Below are 20,000 nucleotides of genomic sequence, written 5' to 3'. Positions count from 1 at the left end.
ATTACAGTTTCGTGCAGCGAATAGCAGCTTTGCAAATAATCATGCTGGAGTTAATGGTGTTATAGTGCGTTTTGTTATGATTATTATTATTAGTCTTTTTTTTAGGGTGGGCGGCAGCTCTGAACTATTCAGTAGTGTTGCCAAATAGTATTTCTTCGAGACACTTCTCTTCACAAAAGTCTGGATATTTAAGTATCTTCAAAAGTGTAAATATCTTCAGAGGAATCACGCATTAGCCATAGCTATGATGTTGATATTCATACTTTTTTTTTATTAGAGGAAGGTATAAACTTAATTCATTATGACGTAAAGGAGACAGGCGTGCGTGCTTGAAGAACTCGGTGTGTGTTATCTATATGGCTTTAGTTTTAAAAAACATGTCTGAATTGAGTTGTCTTTGTTCATATAGAATGGTTGTAGTGTTAATTTCGCCCGAAATATGTATTTTAGAGCCAGATACAAGACTGAAAATCCATATGATGTATTTTTTTTCGATCGTGTGAAAATGATCTCGTTGAATTTTCGGAGTGTTGTTTATGAGTAAATATTGGCATTCCATTCATTTTTTTTATTGCCGAAATATGTAATAATTGTGGAGTTACACAACGGTGGTAGGATTTATGAATGAATCAACAGCCTAGACCCAAAGATATTTAGTTTTGATTAGAGATATTGGAGTTGCTGCTTGATATTTTTTCTTAAAGCTAATTATTCCAGAAACCGCGTTTATATATGAGTCTTCTGTAGTTTGTGTCACTGTTGTGAAATATTGATCAAGCGAATAAAGCCGAGATAAAAACAACTATTTCTTGGGGTGATTCATTATTACATAGAGATTCCCATAACTATTTTAGATAAATTCAAGTTTTGTACGAAGTTAGAGTTAATAGAGTTACTGTTACTAGAAGATTTTTCTTTCTTTCTTTTTAAAGCTTATTGTGAATGTACTTATTTAAATTGGATGGGAAAGTGTCCCATAGTATAAAATATTGCCACCCTCAAAAAATAATTGAATTTCACATGGTAATCGTGTTAACCTAAATGGAAGCGTAACAGTTCACCAGATTTGTTTAAAAATGTAAAACTATTTTATGTATTTTTTTAAATCTACTTCTAGACGTTTCCTTTATTCTCTAAGCTACAAGTATTACACGCTAGTCTCGATATCTTATTTAGAATTCTGTCTGCTGAGATTTAAATTATTCTGAAGTTCTCTTAAGCGTCAAAAGCATAGGCAGTTTTATGATAATTATAACACGCTAGGAAGCTCTGTTGAATATATGCATTCCCTCCAGCTTTCTAGTTTATTTTTCTCCTTTTTTTTTAGATTTCTATTAATTCTTCTTCCCCTCCTCTCTCTTTTTCTCTCTCTTTTTTTCTCTCTCTTTCTTTCTCTCTCTCTTTCTTTCTCTCTCCCTTTCTTTCTCTCGCTCTCTCTCTCTCTCTCGCTCTCTCTCTCTCTTTCTCTCTCTCTCTCTCTCTCTCTCTCTCTCTCTCTCTCTCTCTCTCTCTCTCTCTCTCTCTCTCTCTCTCTCTCTCTCTCTCTCTCTCTCTCTCTCTCTCCCTCGCCCCCCTCCCTCCCTCCCTCCCTCCCTCCCTCTCCCTCCTCCTTCCCTCCCTCTCTCTCTCTCTCTCTCTCCCCTCTCTCTCTCTCTCTCTCTCTCTCTCTCTCTCTCTCTCTCTCTCTCTCTCTCTCTCTCTCTCTCTCTCTCTCTCTCTCTCTCTCTCTCTCTCTCTCTAGATTTCCCCCTAGCATATCAATTGACAGGGTACAGTAATATCTGCTTCACCAACAATGTGTCTCAGAATATAACATGAATTGTACGAACCATTTAGGCATAGTTCCTATGCTTATTCATGTGTATACACTGTATATACTATGAATAAACTTATCAAAATCAAATCTCTCCCTCCCTCCCTCCCTCCCTCTCGCCTCCCTCCCTCCTCTTTCTCGCCAGAAGTTAATTAGCAAATTAAAAGAACACGGGTAAAATGGCGAGAGGAATAATTGTGCACGTTTTCATGTCATTCTGTGGCATCGCTCATTGATTTCATGACCGAGTGCAATAGACATTTTCCGTGTACGTTTTTCCGGCGATCCGTACGACAGCGACGAATAAAAAATCGAAGGGCTGATGTACAATAACTTATTTTTATTGGATTGATTTGCGTGCTTTATTTTGTATTATAATGATTATTATTATAAATGTAGATGCGATTGCTTGATGAAGGAGTAAAAGAGGGAAATTATAACGATAAGGCAGCACAAAATAAGTGTTCTGCTGTGAAATCTAATCGTTATTAAAGTGTCACCTTTAACCTGGTCTGTCATCAATGTCATCCATGATTTTGATATTTCTTTTGTCTCTTTCATCAAGCTTTCTCTCCTCCCTCTTTCATTAACCACCAAGAACCAAAGAATCGAAAGAGCAGTTCATATCCTCGCTAAAAGATATGTATATATGTATATATCTATCTATATATATATATATATATATATATATATATATATATATATATATATATATATATATATATATATATTGATGTCAAGGCAATAAGAAAATATTATATATGAGGACAATACAGCCTATTATTACACTATTTGCTTAAAATGAAAAAAATATAACATTTGTGAATGCAAAATGAATTAGGTTCATATCTGATATCTGCAGAAACATTTTTTTTTATTCATGATTCCTTCAATTCTTTTGTTGAACAAATATGCCTTGCAATTGATTATTGATGCTATTCATGCAACTGCTTTCACTGTATCTGCATGCAATAAAATGATTGGGAGATATTGCATATTCTAGATACATTTCATGACCATGTTGGGAATCTGATGATTGTTTGTTTGTTTGTTTCTTACTTTTTATATATATGTATTTTTTTATATGTGTGTATTTTTTATGATTTGAGATTATTTGAGGAGTCGAATAGGATTAATTAATAGTTATTCTAGTCAAGGGTATTTAATTATTATTTTTTTAAGGATATGATGATTGATAATATGTCTAGTTTACAGAATTTAATAATTTTGAGCAAGTCATTCCATTAAAGATATACAATAATAAAAATTGCATATTCACTTGCTTTTGTAGTGTGAAATGTTTTAAACAATTAATCTATATATATGTATATATGTGCAGATAGAAAGATAGATAGATATTGATATAGATATGAATAGACTCTTTAACAACAGTAATGTACTGCCAGAGTGAGAGAGATAGAAATAGATAGAGATAGTTTGTAAGAGTGAGAGAGACATAGGTAGAAATAGATAGAGATAGAATAATAGTGAGAGAAATAGATAGAGATAGACTAATAGTGAGAGATATAGATAGAGATAGACTAATAGTGAGAGATATAGATAGAGATAGACTAATAGTGAGAGATATAGATAGAGATAGACTAATAGTGAGAGATATAGATAGAGATAGAATAATAGTGAGAGATATAGATAGAGATAGATAGAGATAGACTAAGAGTGAGGGAGATATAGATAGAGATAGAATAAGAGTGAGAGATATAGATAGAGATAGACTGATAGTGAGAGATATAGATAGAGATAGACTAATAGTGAGAGATATAGATAGAGATAGACTAATAGTGAGAGATATAGATAGAGATAGAATAATAGTGAGAGATATAGATAGAGATAGAATAATAGTGAGAGATATAGATAGAGATAGACTAATAGTGAGAGATATAGATAGAGATAGATAGAGATAGACTAAGAGTGAGGGAGATATAGATAGAGATAGAATAAGAGTGAGAGATATGAATATAAATATATAGAGATAAACTGCAAGAGTGAGAGACATAGATAGAGATAGACTATAAGAGGGAGAAGGACATAGACAGAAATAGATAGAGACTGAAAGCATCAGATAGACAGACAAAAATAAATCACAAAAGTTAGAGAGGGAGAATATCATGAAATGAAGGGAAAAGACAAAGATGTTATAGAAAATGTACCTTTATAATCTTTTTTGTTACAAATAACTGTCTCTGCAGCATTTGCAGTCAAACCTTAAGATAAAAAAAAAAGTGAATTATAGCTCAAGTCATAGTTTGCAAAGAACAATGCTAATAACAAACATATTTCCTTTTCAGAACAAGAGTTGTGTGCCCGATCATCGACGTCATCTCGGATGAAACATTTGAGTATGTGACAGCATCAGATATGACCTGGGGTGGATTCAACTGGAAATTGAACTTCAGATGGTGCGTAAACTTGGCGCAATCTTGTGGCGAAAGTTTAGGTAGAAATGGGAGAGATATAGTCTTAGAAATATATATTTATTTAACTTTTTTCTTTTCTTTTGATTATTACAGGAAGGGAGTAAGAAAATGTATTTTCTCCGTAACTAAATTTTGTTTTAATTGTATTTAGCCTGATAGTGTAAGATAGATAAGGATTTAAAGATTATATTAATTTTCTACTTAAAGTTACCTTGTTGCTACATAATTGTTAAAAAGTAGTTTCACAGTAGTTTCCTGTGATGACATTATTTTATGTTCCAGCAGATTTCCTCATAAGAAAGTTCACTTATTATTTCTTGGGTTTTTGCATCTGGTGTTTTATTAACTTGATAGATATACAAATGTCTTATATATGTGTGTGTGTGTGTGTGTGTGTGTGTGTATTTAATAATATTTTTCTTTTCTTTTCTATCTTTCTATCTTTTTTTCATGTAGAAAGGGGATACAATGTCATAAAGCATAGACAGTCCTAAGACGATAGCTCAAAGATCAGATTAGCCAACACATAGACATAATTACTCTTACTTCTGTAGGTATCGCGTTCCTCAGCGAGAGATGGAAAGGAGAGGAGGTGACCGCACACAGCCATTAAGAACTCCAACCATGGCAGGTGGTTTGTTCTCCATCGACAAGGAATACTTTGAGAAAATTGGACGTTACGATGAGGGAATGGACATCTGGGGAGGAGAGAATTTGGAGATGTCCTTCAGGGTATGTTGCAGATTTGGATTTTCGTTGAAAGGGAATTGGTTTTTGAAATATTTTGCGTTGTGTTACGGTAGAGTGTTTTTGTGTAGGATTATGTTCATTTTTATCTTGATCAAATGGTGGTTCAGAGAGAGAAAGAAATAAAGAATTGTAAATAGTAGAAACCTATTCTACTATTCTTATTGTAATGTATCTGGTAAATGAGAAAGAAAGTAGTAATGGTTATCATGGTACTTTTATTTATGATGGTGATATATTTAAATCATGTGATGCTCCAGATGTCACGTGATTATATAATATTATATGTTTACAGCTTCTCATTCAGGATTACTATTTCAAATTTTTAAAGGTGTAAAATGAGATTTTGACATTATGGGTACAAAAGTGACTGTACTTATAAGAGAGTAGATTATGTTCTCTTGATTAATCATGGAATATTATCTGAAAATCTAGATGCAGAATGAGATTTTTCTAATATGTAAATGATATTCATTCCCACTACCATGAATCCAAAGAAATCATAACAGATATCTGATCCCAATTTTTAGAGCTACCTTTTAGATAGGAGTATCTTTTTCAGCATACCAAACTATCTGTATGTTGGGGAAGAATGAAAACCGTTAATGAAGATATGATAATTTCAATGTAGATAAGATACATTTTTAATGGAGATATTTGTTTGTAATATTTAATTCTTTGTTACATAGGAAGTTGTTGTGTAGAGACTTCATTGAAAAAATCATGTATCCTACAAAATATATATAATATCCTTCATGAGAATAGTTAAAAATGACATGATAGCCATAGAATATTGTTATATTTCTAAGATACATGATTTTTATACCTCTGTGCTACTTCCTAATTATCTTCAAACTATTTCATGAGGGAAACTGGTATATTCCTTGTCCAAGAAAACTCCTAAAGTTACCTTGATAATGGTGGTGTTCAGATTTGGCAGTGTGGAGGCACCCTTGAAATCATCCCCTGCTCACATGTGGGTCATGTGTTCCGTGACAAGTCTCCCTACTCATTCCCTGGGGGTGTGGTCAACGTCGTCATGAAGAACTCTGCCCGTGTGGCTGAAGTCTGGATGGACGAGTGGAGAGACTTTTTCTTTGAGATGAACCCAGGTACCCTCCATTTGCCACCCGCAGACAGACACATCGAACCTCCGCCCATTCCCCCCTCCCCCAAGCCACGTTCTCTCCCATTTATTTCTCCGTTACTCCTCGCCCGTCTCTCTCTCTCATCCCATTAGCCTGACAGCTCAGTGATGACCCCACAGTGACTCTCCTCTTACCAGACAGAACTACTAGGCACAAGGGTCATCATACTGTGTCACTTTTACTAACACTCCTTTTGCAGGGTTGCAATGAAGTACGTTGTGCCCATGCCTCTCAGCTGCTAACATGTTCTGTGCGAGATAGCATCCTCTTTAGAGTCTTTCCACTGTAACAAAATAAACAAAGGAATTCCTTCATGAAGCAAGTATATTAAAGAACAAGTATAAATGCTTCATGTGTTAACGTTGAAATTTGTTTTAAAAAATCTAACCGATATCTGTATTCACAGAAAAATATATGATGCTACATGAATTGGAATTAACAGAGATGAAAGAATAATATACACTGCATGGTTTTATTTGGTGCAAGTGATAATAGTAACTAGAACTAAAAGTGTACAGGGTAATAGGTGTTGCAGTATGTAATATCTACAGCATTTTGGATAAAGGATAAACAAATTTATTAGATTAAATTAAAATTTATTCCTGTAACTCAAGTTTGGAAACAGCAACATCACATTATTAATCTGATATCCAAAATGCTTTAGACATATTTACTAACACAGTGGAAACATTGGTGATAGATATGTAAATATTAACTATAATTAAATAATTTTTCATTCCTACAGATGTAACAAGAGGTGATAGGACTTTTAGGATTTTTTTCATGGTATATGCAGCAGTTTACTTGTCTGCAGATCAAAGAATTATAACATGAATATTTTTACTTATTAATATCTTGAATTTCAGTATTGCTTATGATAAGATTTGCAGACATGTATAACTTAAAAACATAAAGGTTGATCTGTGTCAGTGTATTAGAGGAATGAACCTTGGCAAAGAGGATTAATATAGGTAGCAGCTTTGGGAGGTGTTGGACTCTTAGTTTTACATGCTTAGCCGGAGCCTGGATTCTCTAGGCACGTGGGACAGTGGCTAAAAATGTTCTTACCAATCACAGTGTAGAAACTAGCCATCACCAGCACTGCTTGGCTCACCTGTGGATGAATCAATCCCCTGCAGGTGTGGATGTGTGGGGGTACGCTAGAGATCGCCACTTGCTCCCATGTCGGGCATGTGTTCCGCAAGTCAACCCCGTATACGTTCCCTGGGGGCACTTCCAAAATTGTAAACAAAAACAACGCTCGTCTTGCGGAGGTCTGGCTGGACGACTGGAAAGAATTCTATTACAGCATAAATCCAGGTCAGGCTGCACACTTGCCTCCCCCTCGGGTCACAGCACTACCCCAAATTTAGTTACTTTCACTTGAGGACATCTGTTTGTGCATGTTTGTGATGAGTGAGTGAAAATGTAAGTTCTACAAGGATTATTAATATAAGGGTAAGGTTTTGGGATGCTGGATATGAAGCTGAATGTTGTTATTGGCTGACTGGATGTGTCGTCTCCTGTTTTGGCATGCTGTGTATGAGGATTTGGTATGATTTGCACGTACATCTACATTTTTATGGGACGTTTTACTTCTTTGAAAGTTTCTTTATTTTGTTTGTTTTTGGAAGACTTTGTATGTTTGTGATGTATGCATAATTGACCACAGCATATTGTGTGAAAGACTACCAAAGTTTCCTGTGATGCATTGCATTTTAGATATACAGGACTTGAACGGGAAACCTCTTAAGTTTTCTGTGGTTGTAGTTAAGATTGAGTTTAGTGTTGAAAATTAGAGAGAAAATTCTGAACACTAGATTAATGATATGGAAGCAGATTATTATAAAGACAGGCACAGCACACTCTTGAAATACATCATCTTCATTTATAGATTACAGTCCCATTACATTTTTATAATTTGAATCCATATGATTACTTAAATTTATGTTTGTGTAAATATTCTTTGTTGTGTATGTGTATGTATCATTTTGCCTGTTTTTGTTTTTTTTACTTCATTCCCCTATACTTTTTCTCATAATGTCAGTGAAAAATTAGCTTATATTATTTGCACAAATTCTAAAAATTGTTGTAGATATGCCCATTTCTGTGTAGAGCAAATTGAATATGATTAAATAGCTGTTTACTTGTGAATATGTTGGCTTTTAATTTGTTGTATGGGATTTAGTCATTGTGTGTCCCGAAAAGTTTTCCAAAGGTCTTGAAATATATCTTAGCAAGTTTGATTATTTGCCCTTTTCATTGTTTAGAATTAGTGATGTAAACATACATTTTTGCATACGAGGGTTTTGCTTCACCTCAATATAAGAGCCCTGCTTCTGAACCACATCATTTTTCTCTTCAAGACGGGTTATGCTTATCTTCCGCCACCCCCAAACCCTCTCAGAATTTGCTTATGTATTAAGGTTTGGTAAGATGACATACAGACAAGGGGTGAAAGAAATACTAGTAAGGAGAAAGTTAGATTAAAAAAGACATGGGGTTCCTGTCATTGAATAATTCACTCTTTAAGTGAAGGGGTATAAAAGTTTGCTTTCAAATTTACTATTTGTCTGAAGTCTTTGGCTATCCTTCATCATGTTTGTTTATTATGGTTTGATATATTAATATCAAGTTTATATTATAATTTGTATTCTTAGATATAGTTACATAGCTTCTGTAAAATCACTGGTTTTGAATTATCAATGAGAAAAAAGATATTATGGGTATTCAGTTTCAATAGCAGAAGATAATCCATGATGTAACAACAGATATCTAGAAGATAGGAATTTCTTATTTTGATTGTTTGGGTCAAGATGAGAAAACCATGATTTTTACAGCTCTTAAGTGGATTTTTCTTAACCTGACCTGACTTTTGGAAAATAGATATGCTTACTTGCATTTGAATGCCTTTGCAGTATGTATTACTTGTATTTCTCACTTGATGCTTGGCTTTCTGCAAAAAAATGCATGTTTATGCATGATACTTGTGATGTATGGAAAAGGTATACAATTTCTTGCAGTTTATGTTAGGAAGAAGTTTTTAGTTAGTTTATGAAGGTAATTACAGTCCACATACAAACTATTTGGGAAATTAATTTGTTGGCTTTTGTTAAAAGCTGTTTACTTTCAGCCACTTCATTATTAAAATTGTAGGGGAATTGAGGAAACATAAAAAGAAATATGACTAAATATATAACTTAGATTTAACATTAAAAGACAGTAATAACCAAAACTTGATTTACTGTATTGTAAGTCATTGATACATAACAGAATTAATGCATTATATTAAAATGTCTGAATTGTATTTAAAGTACTTACTAATTTTGATAAAGGTAACTTATTAGAAAAAAATAGAAATAAAAGATGGTAAAACTTCAGTTATCTGCAACATTTATGGTTTCATTAGAACATTTATACATTTCATTTACAAGTATTAAGCATGTGATGAGAACTTCATGATGAATATAGCTGAATGCTTGACACATAACTACGACGAGGAAGCTCTACTTTTTTGACGATGGGAAGAGACAATTGCAGTAGCTTACAATGAGGACTTCATAGACTTATTAGACAAGTGATATCCTTTATTTGATATTAACCTTCTGTATAGAGCATCTTGAAGAAAAGTGAAAGATTCCCTTTTATTTGAGTGTTTTGTAGAAGCTATTTCTTTCTTTTTCTTTGACTTCTCTCTTGCTTATTCAGATTTGTTTTTTTCCTTATTCTGATGTTCTCCAGTAATATGAAAAATTCACTTTTTAGTATTTACGATTTCTTACTTAGATTTCACATTAAGAAGCAGTGGATGTTTTTTTTTCTTTCTTTCTTTCTTTCTTTTGAAAAGTACAAGCATCATTGGTACTCCGTATATGAAGTGTATGAAATTTATAACTGTGGTTTTAAGAACAATATGATTATATATATATAGTGCATGGATGTGGATGTGGTAATTTGACACTGAAATTTTAATGTGTATACATTTGTTCATACATACATATATAAATATACTCCTATACATACACATAAGAATATTCATATAAACATCTATACATATATGTATATATATATATATATATATATATATATATATATATATATATATATATATATATATATATATATATGCATATATATATATATATATGCACATGCATATGCGTGTGTGTGTGTGTGTGTGTGTGTGTGTGCGTGTGCGTGTGTGTGTGTGTGTGCGTGTGCGTGTGCGTGTGCGTGTGCGTGTGCGTGTGCGTGTGCGTGTGCGTGTGCGTGTGCGTGTGCGTGTGCGTGTGCGTGTGTGGTGTGTGTGTGTGTGTGTGTGTGTGTGTGTGTGTGTGTGTGTGTGTTTGTTTGTTTGTTTGTGTTTGTTCATTTGTTGGCTTCTTTGTTTGTTTGTGTGTAGTTATATTGTCAATGGTTTTAGTTGTATACTTGGTATATTCCCTGTAATAGACATCTTGTATCTGACGATGAATTGCAGCCTTCTTTTCCAATAGAGCTGTAGAATAATACGCTGTTATTCCAGTGTAGGTGATTCAGAATATACTACTTTTTCATCCCATTCACAGTGTAAAGTATGAGGTGTTTCTCAAAGAAGGATTTTCATGTAATTGTTGATTACTTTGGTGGAGGTTGCATTGTATATGTGGGAGGTATTCATATGAACAGCTGATCAGCAGTGGATATAAATATTACTAATGCTATGATTTATTATTGTTATTGTAAAGTTTAGATCCAGGCCTGATATATAACTAATTCTGATAGCTATTGACACTTGATATTTAGATGCTTGCTTGAGTAGTATGTCACATTGTTATGTAGCTCACCCTAAATCATGCACTAAAATGATTTTTTTAGATATATATATAATCTAAAATTAGTTAGTTGTCATTATATTGTAAATGTAAACTTAGGAGGATTTTATCTGAACTCTTATCATTCTTGCTTTCTTTCTTTCATCTTCTTCTTATCCTGGCTTCCTTCTTCCTTCATTCACTCTTGTCTTTTTCCATTACACACGATTTTTAAGAGACTCTTGATATTAGTGCATGTAGATTAACGAGAAGTTCACACAGATTTTCCCTGAAACTTCTTGGAAACGTTTTTTGACTGCATATCCTAGCTGACGTTGTCCTGCTCTGACCCATTTGTTTTTCTTCTTGTTTTTTTGTTATATTTGTTCAAGAATTATTTGTCTTTGTTTAAGATTCATTTGGATATATGTAAATAGCTTTTCTTTCTTTCTTTTCAGTTTATTACATTTTTCTTTCTAGTGGATAAAATGGATGTTTTTGTTTTTTTTTATCATCATTCATCATTCACATTCATGCTGAATCAGATTTAAGTAAAATGATATACAACTAAAAAAATAAAAAAAATATTATGATAAGTAGGAAGAGGGAAAAGACTGACTTTATCACATTTGTAGGTGCACGCAGTGTTGATTACGGTGATGTCAGCCCACGACGCAAGTTACGTGAAGACCTGAAGTGCAAGAGTTTCCGATGGTTCCTGGAAAACATTTATCCAGAGTCTCAGATGCCCCTTGACTACTATTATTTGGGAGAGGTAAGTTTTGTTTCGGGTTAATGATTTGATGGTTATTTTTTAAATGTTTGTTTATGGTCTAGTTAAAAGAATTGAGCAAGAATGCGAGAGGGTGAGAGTGAGAGGTAGAGACTGAGTTAAATGGATGAGTGAATGAGTAAGAATGAGTTTTAAGTGACTGGATAAGAATCAAAATAGAGTTACATTTATTGATGTTTTCACATACTCTTTCAGATTTTTTTTTTTTTTTTTCTCATGAGCAGTCACTTCTTTCTAAAAATCAATAGAATGGTATTTAAATGTTTTTGCTGGGTATTATACACTTTTTTTTCCAGTAATCAACAATAGGTAAGATGAGATCACTCTCTTTGATAAAAATAGGTCTTGAAAAAATATTCCTCCTGCATTTGGATAACCCAATGTTATTTCCCTAGATTCGCAATGTAGACACACAGAGCTGCTTGGACACTTTAGGTCGCAAGAGTGGGGAGAACCTTGGCACCAGCTACTGCCATGGTCTAGGAGGCAACCAGGTTGGCATAGACCACATGCATCCAACAAGAAATTTGTTTCCTTTCACTCTCCTTTTTTTCCTTCTCGGTCCTCATCACTAACGTTTTACACGCTATTACTAATGTTTCACGTATGCATGTTTATATTTCAGATGTACAGGGATCCATTCATGATTGTATGTTCTTCATTTTCTGTTCTGTAATGCTGGTTCTGTTACTGGTGGTGATCATTTTATTTAGTCATTTAAGCACATAAAATTCATTGTACATTAGGACATTTTGTTATGCATGTATGTATGTACATACTTTTTACATTTTTAATGATTTTATTCATATAGCAAAGAGATTACAAGGTGTGTTAATGTTTTTGTTAGTTTGTTTTGTGATGAATTAGACATAGAGAACTTTTCATTTTAATACATTCTAGTTGCTAACTTGCTTTTCCATAGAAGTGCATACTAACAACATACGGTCATCCCAGAATGCAATGCCTGCTGTGATACACAAGATTGTGGACTTCTTTTTTGTCTCTCTTTACGCCTGCCTCTTTTTTTTCCAGATGACAATTCTTAAAATGCACACCTTTTAAAAATTTCTCCCTACATAGAAAATAATCTACCTAACCAATCTGACAGTATAAAAGTACAAGATTCCATTGCACTCGCATTAACAGATAATGAATGTAAATGGGGAAACGTGCTTGGCTACATCAACAGAGACATTGCAAATAGCTCACTGTGACTTCAATTCGGGATCACAGGTCTGTTAAAAAGGGACAGCGTGTGTTTGTTTGTTTATGTGATTTGAGTTTGATTTTTTTTTTTTCTTTATGTAAATGGGAAATATAGAAAGGTTATGGGTTACTGTTGTAGCTGCTTTTGGCATTGTGTCAAAAATCAGTTGGTCAGGTTCATATGGCATCAATTTGTGATTGTGTAAAAAAAAAAGGAAATCACAGAAACAACTATATCATAGTGAAAGTCCATTATGAAGAATTAATCTTGTAACTGAGCTAGTAGATTCATTATCTATTACTTAAAGACATCTACACCATAAATGTTGACACACACACTCTTACTCTCACTCTCACTCTCACTCTCACTCTCATACTCTCTTACATTCTCTCTCTCTCTTACTCACATTCTCTCTCTCTCTCTCTCTCTCTCTCTCTCTCTCTCTCTCTCTCTCTCTCTCTCTCTCTCTCTCTCTCTCTCTCTCTCTCTCTCTCTCTCTCTCTCTCTCTCTCTCTCTCTCTCTCTCTCTCTCTTTCTCTCACACTCTTTCTCACATTCACACACAAGTACACCTGAATTATAATTGTAGGTTATTATAACATTGCAGTAATTATTGTTTCATATTAACTTACTATTTTTATTACTCAAATCATTGATACGACAGTCGTATTAAACCGTTAATGATGGGTGACAAGATATCATGTCTCGTGGTTTTTCGGTCAGACGCCAGGAACAAGATATTTAGTCAAGGCCGGCGCACCGGGTGATCGGGCGTATAGCACTCTGCTGCATCTAGTGCGGCCGAGAATCGCGAGGCATTAGGCTTATGCTTAGTAATATCCCAGCATTTCAACAATTTAGAGCCAAAATAGCCCCGTCAACAGGTTAAGGGGATGACACTTGCCTTTTGCTTATGCATGCCTGCTTTTTGCCTTTCATAGTATTAGTACAATAATCACTATGTCCACCTGTAGTTGATTTACTGTAGTTGTGACCACACTTTTGCTGTTGTAGTGTATTGGTGATTAATTGCTTAAATAATTGGGTTTCAGCCATTCTGGATTAATAAGTCACATATGTTGGCTAGAGGGGGGGTGCTCTGCATATTAATTTTGATATAGATTAATGTACAAGATATTGACTCAGTGAGGGCTGTCCTCGGAGGGCTCTCAGACAGTTGGTTGAGCACCACATGTTTAAATAATTATCATCAAAGATATTTTCACACCATTTTATGCACTTTGTTACCCAAAGTCACACAAGAATCTACATGTGTGTTTTGGATGTACACTTGAATTTTCCTGTAGTTATATGTTCTAGAAGTTTGCTTTATTTTTCAATCCTTTCTTTTAAGTCCTGTTATTTTGGTTTGTGATTTTTTTTTCTGTTATGCTCTTCATCATTAACTCTAACGTTTTTATTTCCGACTTTTTTTTCCTTTAACTCATTTCATCTGTTTCACTTAGCTCTCCTTCCTTACTTTCTCCATCATTCTTTTTACTGGTAACAGAACCAAGTTAAGAAATCTAAATAACGTGTGGATTTGCTGTGAAAATTAAGATAAGAAGATTTGTCTCTGTGTGAACTTCCATATTCAAGATTCCCTGTACATCTACCTGACTTCTTAACTGTCCTTTGACACTAAGACTTCTACTTGAAATATATGAAAATAATGGGATTTAGTATCTGAAATATATTGGATATAAAACCATCGAGTCTTAGAAACATAACTGATGTTATCATCTCGCACAACAGGTATTTGCATACACAAAACGGCAGCAGGTAATGTCAGATGATAACTGCTTGGATGCTTCTAATCCAAGTGGGCCCGTCAAGCTTGTGCGCTGCCATGGCATGGGCGGAAACCAGATGTGGACATATAATGATCAGGTAATATTTTTGTGAGAGTTTTGGTACTGAAGCACATATGGAGACTAGTTTCATGATGATTATTGCTTTGTTTTTCAGAGAGGGATAAGTTTCTCCGTTGATGTTTTTTCTAATAAGAATAAGAATAAAAATCTAGTATAGTCTTACTTGTGATATTTAGTGTATAGTTCCCTTGGTGTTTCTAAGAAGAATTATCAATACAAAATACAAAGAATCCTTACTTAGTCAAATATTTTTTGAACAATAGAAAGCAGAATAGAACGAAACTGAAATTCTAAATTAACACCATCTTTAATCTAAATCATTAATTAATTTTAATTTAATTTGATATAAATCCTTACCTTTAATTTTGGTCTTGAATTTACACACCTGATCTACCTTTCACAGGACGGATCGCTCCGACACGTCAACTCTGGCAGATGTCTACAGAAGCCCGACGCCCGTGATGTGACCTTACCTGTCCTGAGGCCGTGTGATGGATCAGCAGGTCAACAGTGGGTCATGAAAGGCTCGTTCAAATGGCAGGCTAACTGAGTGTTTGTCATGACCGTTACTTCTGATGGTTACTGAATTTCCCGGTAATTCATCTACATATTGTACATTGATGGACTGAGTAGTAGATGACTGTTAAATGCCCTACACATTTTCAATTTACAGGGTAAGCTTTTTTTTTTAAACTGTATCTTGAAATGTTGTATGTGCTTTGTATCCTTGAGGTATACAATCATATAAAGAAAGATGTGTAAAACTATGACATACTATGAACTTGTGTATTTAAAATGTGTATCTGTATGAAGATTCATGGTATATCAGTAGATATTGCTTTACGACAGATATGATGTGAATTATAGGTAAATTTCTACTGGTTGTGAGTAATGGACCAGCTACTTAAAAAGCTCAAGCTTTTTTTCAAGGTCTTGGCTTATTGACAGATATACCATCCATAATGAAACTAGTGTTGTTTCATATTTTGTACTTAATACACCTTTAATTAATGAAAAAAGATAGACTTATGCATAGTGACGGTCATACTATCCAGTTCTCTGGGCATGTCAGAAAGATTTACTTCTTAAGAAATTAATGTATGAAAGTAAAAAAGTGTGTTTGTTCGTTCTGTGTCAGGAAAGGATAAACTGTAATACCCCAGAGGTAGGGTTTATATAAAAGTTTGAGAAGACTAATAATCTTTTGATGTATGAAGTTTTGTTAAAATTTGATTGCAGAATGAAGGGATAAAAAGCAGTCTCATATTCCTGCCAAAGTATAGAAAGATAATATAATACATAGGTTCAAAGAAGAAAAAAAAAAAAACTATTTTGTGAGTTAGAAATTAATGTTACATAAGCATTGATGATCAATATGGAAATTAGTGTAAACATACAGTGCATGTTGTACCAATATTGAAAATATCTGCAGATACAGTGAAGTATGTACATATTATGTAAATATGATATTATCCTGTAACTTCCATAGTTATATCTTCCTGTATTTTCTGTCCAGGTAAGAATGTGTAACTAGTGCCTTCTAAGAAAGCCAGAGAAGGTTTTGTGTCATGATGGAAAACCTGGCATATAAAATAGCACTGTACCATAGGCGTTGGTGTCTACAGCCATTCATATTAGTAGGAAAAGGTGCTGATTATTATTATTATATATATTTTTTTTATTTATTTGTTCTTAAGCTACAAAAATCTAACGAGACTAATCTGACAGTAGGTCACATGTTGTGATTTATGGGACTGTAAAATATCACGGAAAAATTGATCCTGGTTTGTCATCTTCCAAGATTTGTAACGCTAGACTTTCCACGTTTTTTAATCATCTCAATTGCGATTCATCTTTGATAAAGCTCCTTTCATTTAGCTGTAAAATTACAATACTTCATATTATATATCCATGAACTTGAAGAGAAAGATATTTTTGACAGTTTAATTTAATGTGAAGTATACAGAGTTCATTTTGTTATTTTTAATACAGAGCAAGAGTTTATGATCAAGTATGGCTATGTATAAGGTCAGTAGATGATAAGAACAAGAAATATATAAAGATCTTCCATAAATTAGGTGTAATTGAAAACGCAATAACAACTTGAGTTAAATCCTTTACTCGGTTAATTCCAAACCTCTCGAAGCCAAATTTGTGAACATTCTTTCCAACAAAATACAATTACAGTGTAAGAGGTAAATGATATGACTGGTATGCTCAAGGTACTTGTATCTTCATGTTAAGCAGATTCCTTTGTGCTATCATGAAGAAACTGTGATAATTGCACAAAATTTATCACTGCATAAGATTGGTAAGGTCAGATAGGGTATTTATTGAAAATTTGCATACAGAGAAGCTCACATTGCGGTATTTAACGTATTGGCATTAGAATATGGTAAATGTATTGAATTGTTTGAAATGGCTATTCATGTACATTGTTTTGAGATTTCGTCATACCTCCAAAGTGGAAGAAAGTAATTGCCGTTGGTTAATTGACTTGAAATTTACACAGATTTTTTTTTTTTTTTTTTTTATGCCTAAATCAAGTAGAAAGAAAATATTACCATGTGAATTCTCAGTATGTTGAAGAGTTTTCTACGTGTCAAAAGAAATTTGATTATTTCTCAGGTTAACATTACGATTGATAAGTAGACTTTGTCAGATAAACAATGCTGGAACAAACAAGACATAACTTGCTTGGAAAATGCTTTATGATTGACTTTTATTTTAATTAAACTTCAATTAAGAAGGATGAAATGGCTGTTTGCTATTTTCAAGTCTTCTGTAAAAAAAATAGCAAAGGGATAAGATTATGAAAATTGATTGATAAATTTAGATGTAAAATGAGAAGAACGGTGAAAAATGTTGACAGTCAACCAGACTTCACCAGATGTCAAGTACATATACACTTGATTATTTATAACTGTTATTATTCTTGTCTTGTTGAAAACTCATTATGATGGTGTGACAATGGTTGTGATTTTTTGTGTGCATATTTTTTTTTCTTTTTTTTCTTTTTTTTCCATCTTCAATTGTGGTGGTGGGACTAGTATTCTCTTTTCTGTCCTTTCTTTTGTAAAGTTATTGGACAGTATCTTTCGTGGGTACGGAGAGTTGTTGAAGGAAAATCCGTAGACAGGGATCTGAATGCTCTGACGCGTAGCACTTTTCATGAAGTCGATTCACTAGGTCCATCATCATCTTGACTGTTTTTAGTCACGATTCATTCATCAATTTCATAAAAGAAGAAAATCTTGACCATATTGGGTTAGTCTGAATGATTCCCTCTGCCAAGTTTCTTCTTTAAAATGAATTGTAGCGTCTATGAATAAAGATCAAGGAATGCAAGTGTCATCTCTGACACATGAATTTGCAGTCTCCATTGGAAAATTAATTAATGATTCGTCTAGGTCTTTAATAGTGAAAAGACCTGCTGTAGCTTCGTTTTTCTGAAAAGGACAAGGAAGTAGCGATGACAGAAGCAGGCGTGAAAATAAAATGTCGCTTTATATGGTCAAGATTTTTTTTGTTGTTGTTGTTATGCTACCACTAAACATTATATCACAGCTTACCTTTTAACAAGCAGATTTTCCCCCCCAATTAACAGTGAACTGGAATATGAGGTACAACTATTATTGAGTCTTTCCTTAAACATACCATCAATTCATAGAAAAGATATGTGCTTTTTTTTATTTTTCCACATTCCAATATTATCCACTTTCATGCTTGTTTTATAGGACAGAAAATACGTTTCTGTGTGAGATGCATTTGTTTCGTGCCGTGTATTGAGTTTGACTTTGCCGAGTGAATGTGTAATTATTCATAATGTGACCCTTCCATACAATATTTTATAACCTTGTTGGTTGTAAAAGTTTATAAAATAAGAATAATATGTGCCAATAAGGAATTCAATAAATAAATAGCCATGCCAGTAAGTGTACTATGGTGTAAATGGCCAGCTAAATACATTTTTGTGATAGAGAACATCTGCTAGAACTGGACTTAATAGGAAATAAGCATGAAAGTGGTGTCGTCTCTCTTTCCCATTGGTATTCTCCGTACGTAGTCAGTCATTCCATAATGCACCAAATGCATTTTTTTTCTTTCTTTGTGGAAGATGTGCATCACACTCGATTCTGTCATGTGATTTTTTTGATTGTTTTGATATTGTACAGTCTTTTTTATCATTCCCAGTGGGTTGGAGTGGTATTTTATTGAAAGCTTGTTTTCAACCTCAGAAAGTTTACAACTAGATGGAAACAGAATATTCATCTTATACAAGGGAAATCTCGAATGAACTTCAGCTTAACCGATGTGACAAGCAATGTGACGAGTGTGTAATTTCCGATGACAAAATGTGATTTATATGTAACAAGATGCACTTCACAAAGCTTGATTGAAATCGAGATGAAGGCAGATAGTTCCATTTAGTGTCTACAAAACAGGATGCTGGATTTCCTGGTGACCATGTTTTATCAATATTAGGTTGCGTTTGCAGTGCACAATTAGGGTTTTCTTTCCCTTTGGCAAGTTTTGTATTTTGTGTGATTCTGGAAGATATATTTTGTATATATATATATATATTAATATGTATGATTAGTGCAAAATTTGAAGAGTTCATGGCAGAAAGTGATATTCCACTAACTTTGACAGGTGTAAAAGAAGTGAAAGATCAAAATAAAAAAGAAGAAGAAAAGGAGAAAAAAAAGGTTTTCCTTTCTAAGTCCTCTTCCATTTAGAGTGAGAGGCAGAATGACTGCTGTTTGGATGAGTGAATGACCCATGAATAAAATCTGAAGCTCATTCATGTATTGTTGTTTGCCCAGTGAGATGTGGTTGTGATTCTCTATATAAATGGTACCTGCAGTGACATTCCTTCTTTATAATGTGACCTACAGTTTTTATTCATTTATATAGTAGAAGCAATGACCATGTTTCAGTACATGATAAGATCTGTGACCATATTCTTACATACAGCGGGGATGCTCATTCGATATAGATTGTTTATTTGGCAGTTATTTTTATGGGTTTTTCATTATCATGGGATTCATTTGGTATTGAAATTAGATGTCCAATAAATGAAAATTATTTTTTTAACTTTATTTCAAGAACTCAAAAAAATTTGGTAAATACTTGAAAATTGAAGAGCTTTTTTTTTATCATCCCTTGAACATTAGTAATGTGATCCTC

General features: G+C 33.6%; 1 protein-coding gene across 4 annotated transcripts in view; it reads left to right on the top strand.

Annotated features, from left to right (window-relative positions):
* Positions 1-20,000, top strand: part of Pgant5 (polypeptide N-acetylgalactosaminyltransferase 5) — a 73,212-nt gene that overhangs the window by 52,352 nt on the left and 860 nt on the right. The window contains exons 6-12 of one of the 4 annotated variants that reach the window (XM_086546993.1): positions 4,120-4,230; positions 4,803-4,980; positions 7,283-7,463; positions 11,572-11,711; positions 12,125-12,223; positions 14,692-14,826; positions 15,214-20,000. The exon at positions 15,214-20,000 is cut by the window's right edge and continues 860 nt beyond it. In XM_086546993.1, the coding sequence (XP_086403119.1) occupies positions 4,120-4,230; positions 4,803-4,980; positions 7,283-7,463; positions 11,572-11,711; positions 12,125-12,223; positions 14,692-14,826; positions 15,214-15,360 (991 nt within the window). In that variant the 3' untranslated portion in view covers positions 15,361-20,000. Of the gene's footprint in view, positions 1-4,119; positions 4,231-4,802; positions 4,981-5,926; positions 6,108-7,282; positions 7,464-11,571; positions 11,712-12,124; positions 12,224-12,875; positions 12,963-14,691; positions 14,827-15,213 lie in introns of all 4 variants that reach the window. The other 3 variants (XM_086546992.1, XM_086546995.1, XM_086546994.1) reach the window with 3 other exon arrangements.

This window comes from Penaeus japonicus, unplaced genomic scaffold (assembly GCF_977035675.1).
Source record: "Penaeus japonicus unplaced genomic scaffold, GWHDUDI00000001_assembly GWHDUDI00000018, whole genome shotgun sequence".
In the NCBI taxonomy this organism is placed as follows: domain Eukaryota; kingdom Metazoa; phylum Arthropoda; class Malacostraca; order Decapoda; family Penaeidae; genus Penaeus; species Penaeus japonicus.
The sequence above is the reverse complement of the archived record's forward strand: the minus strand, read 5'-3'. Positions and strand labels throughout refer to the sequence as shown.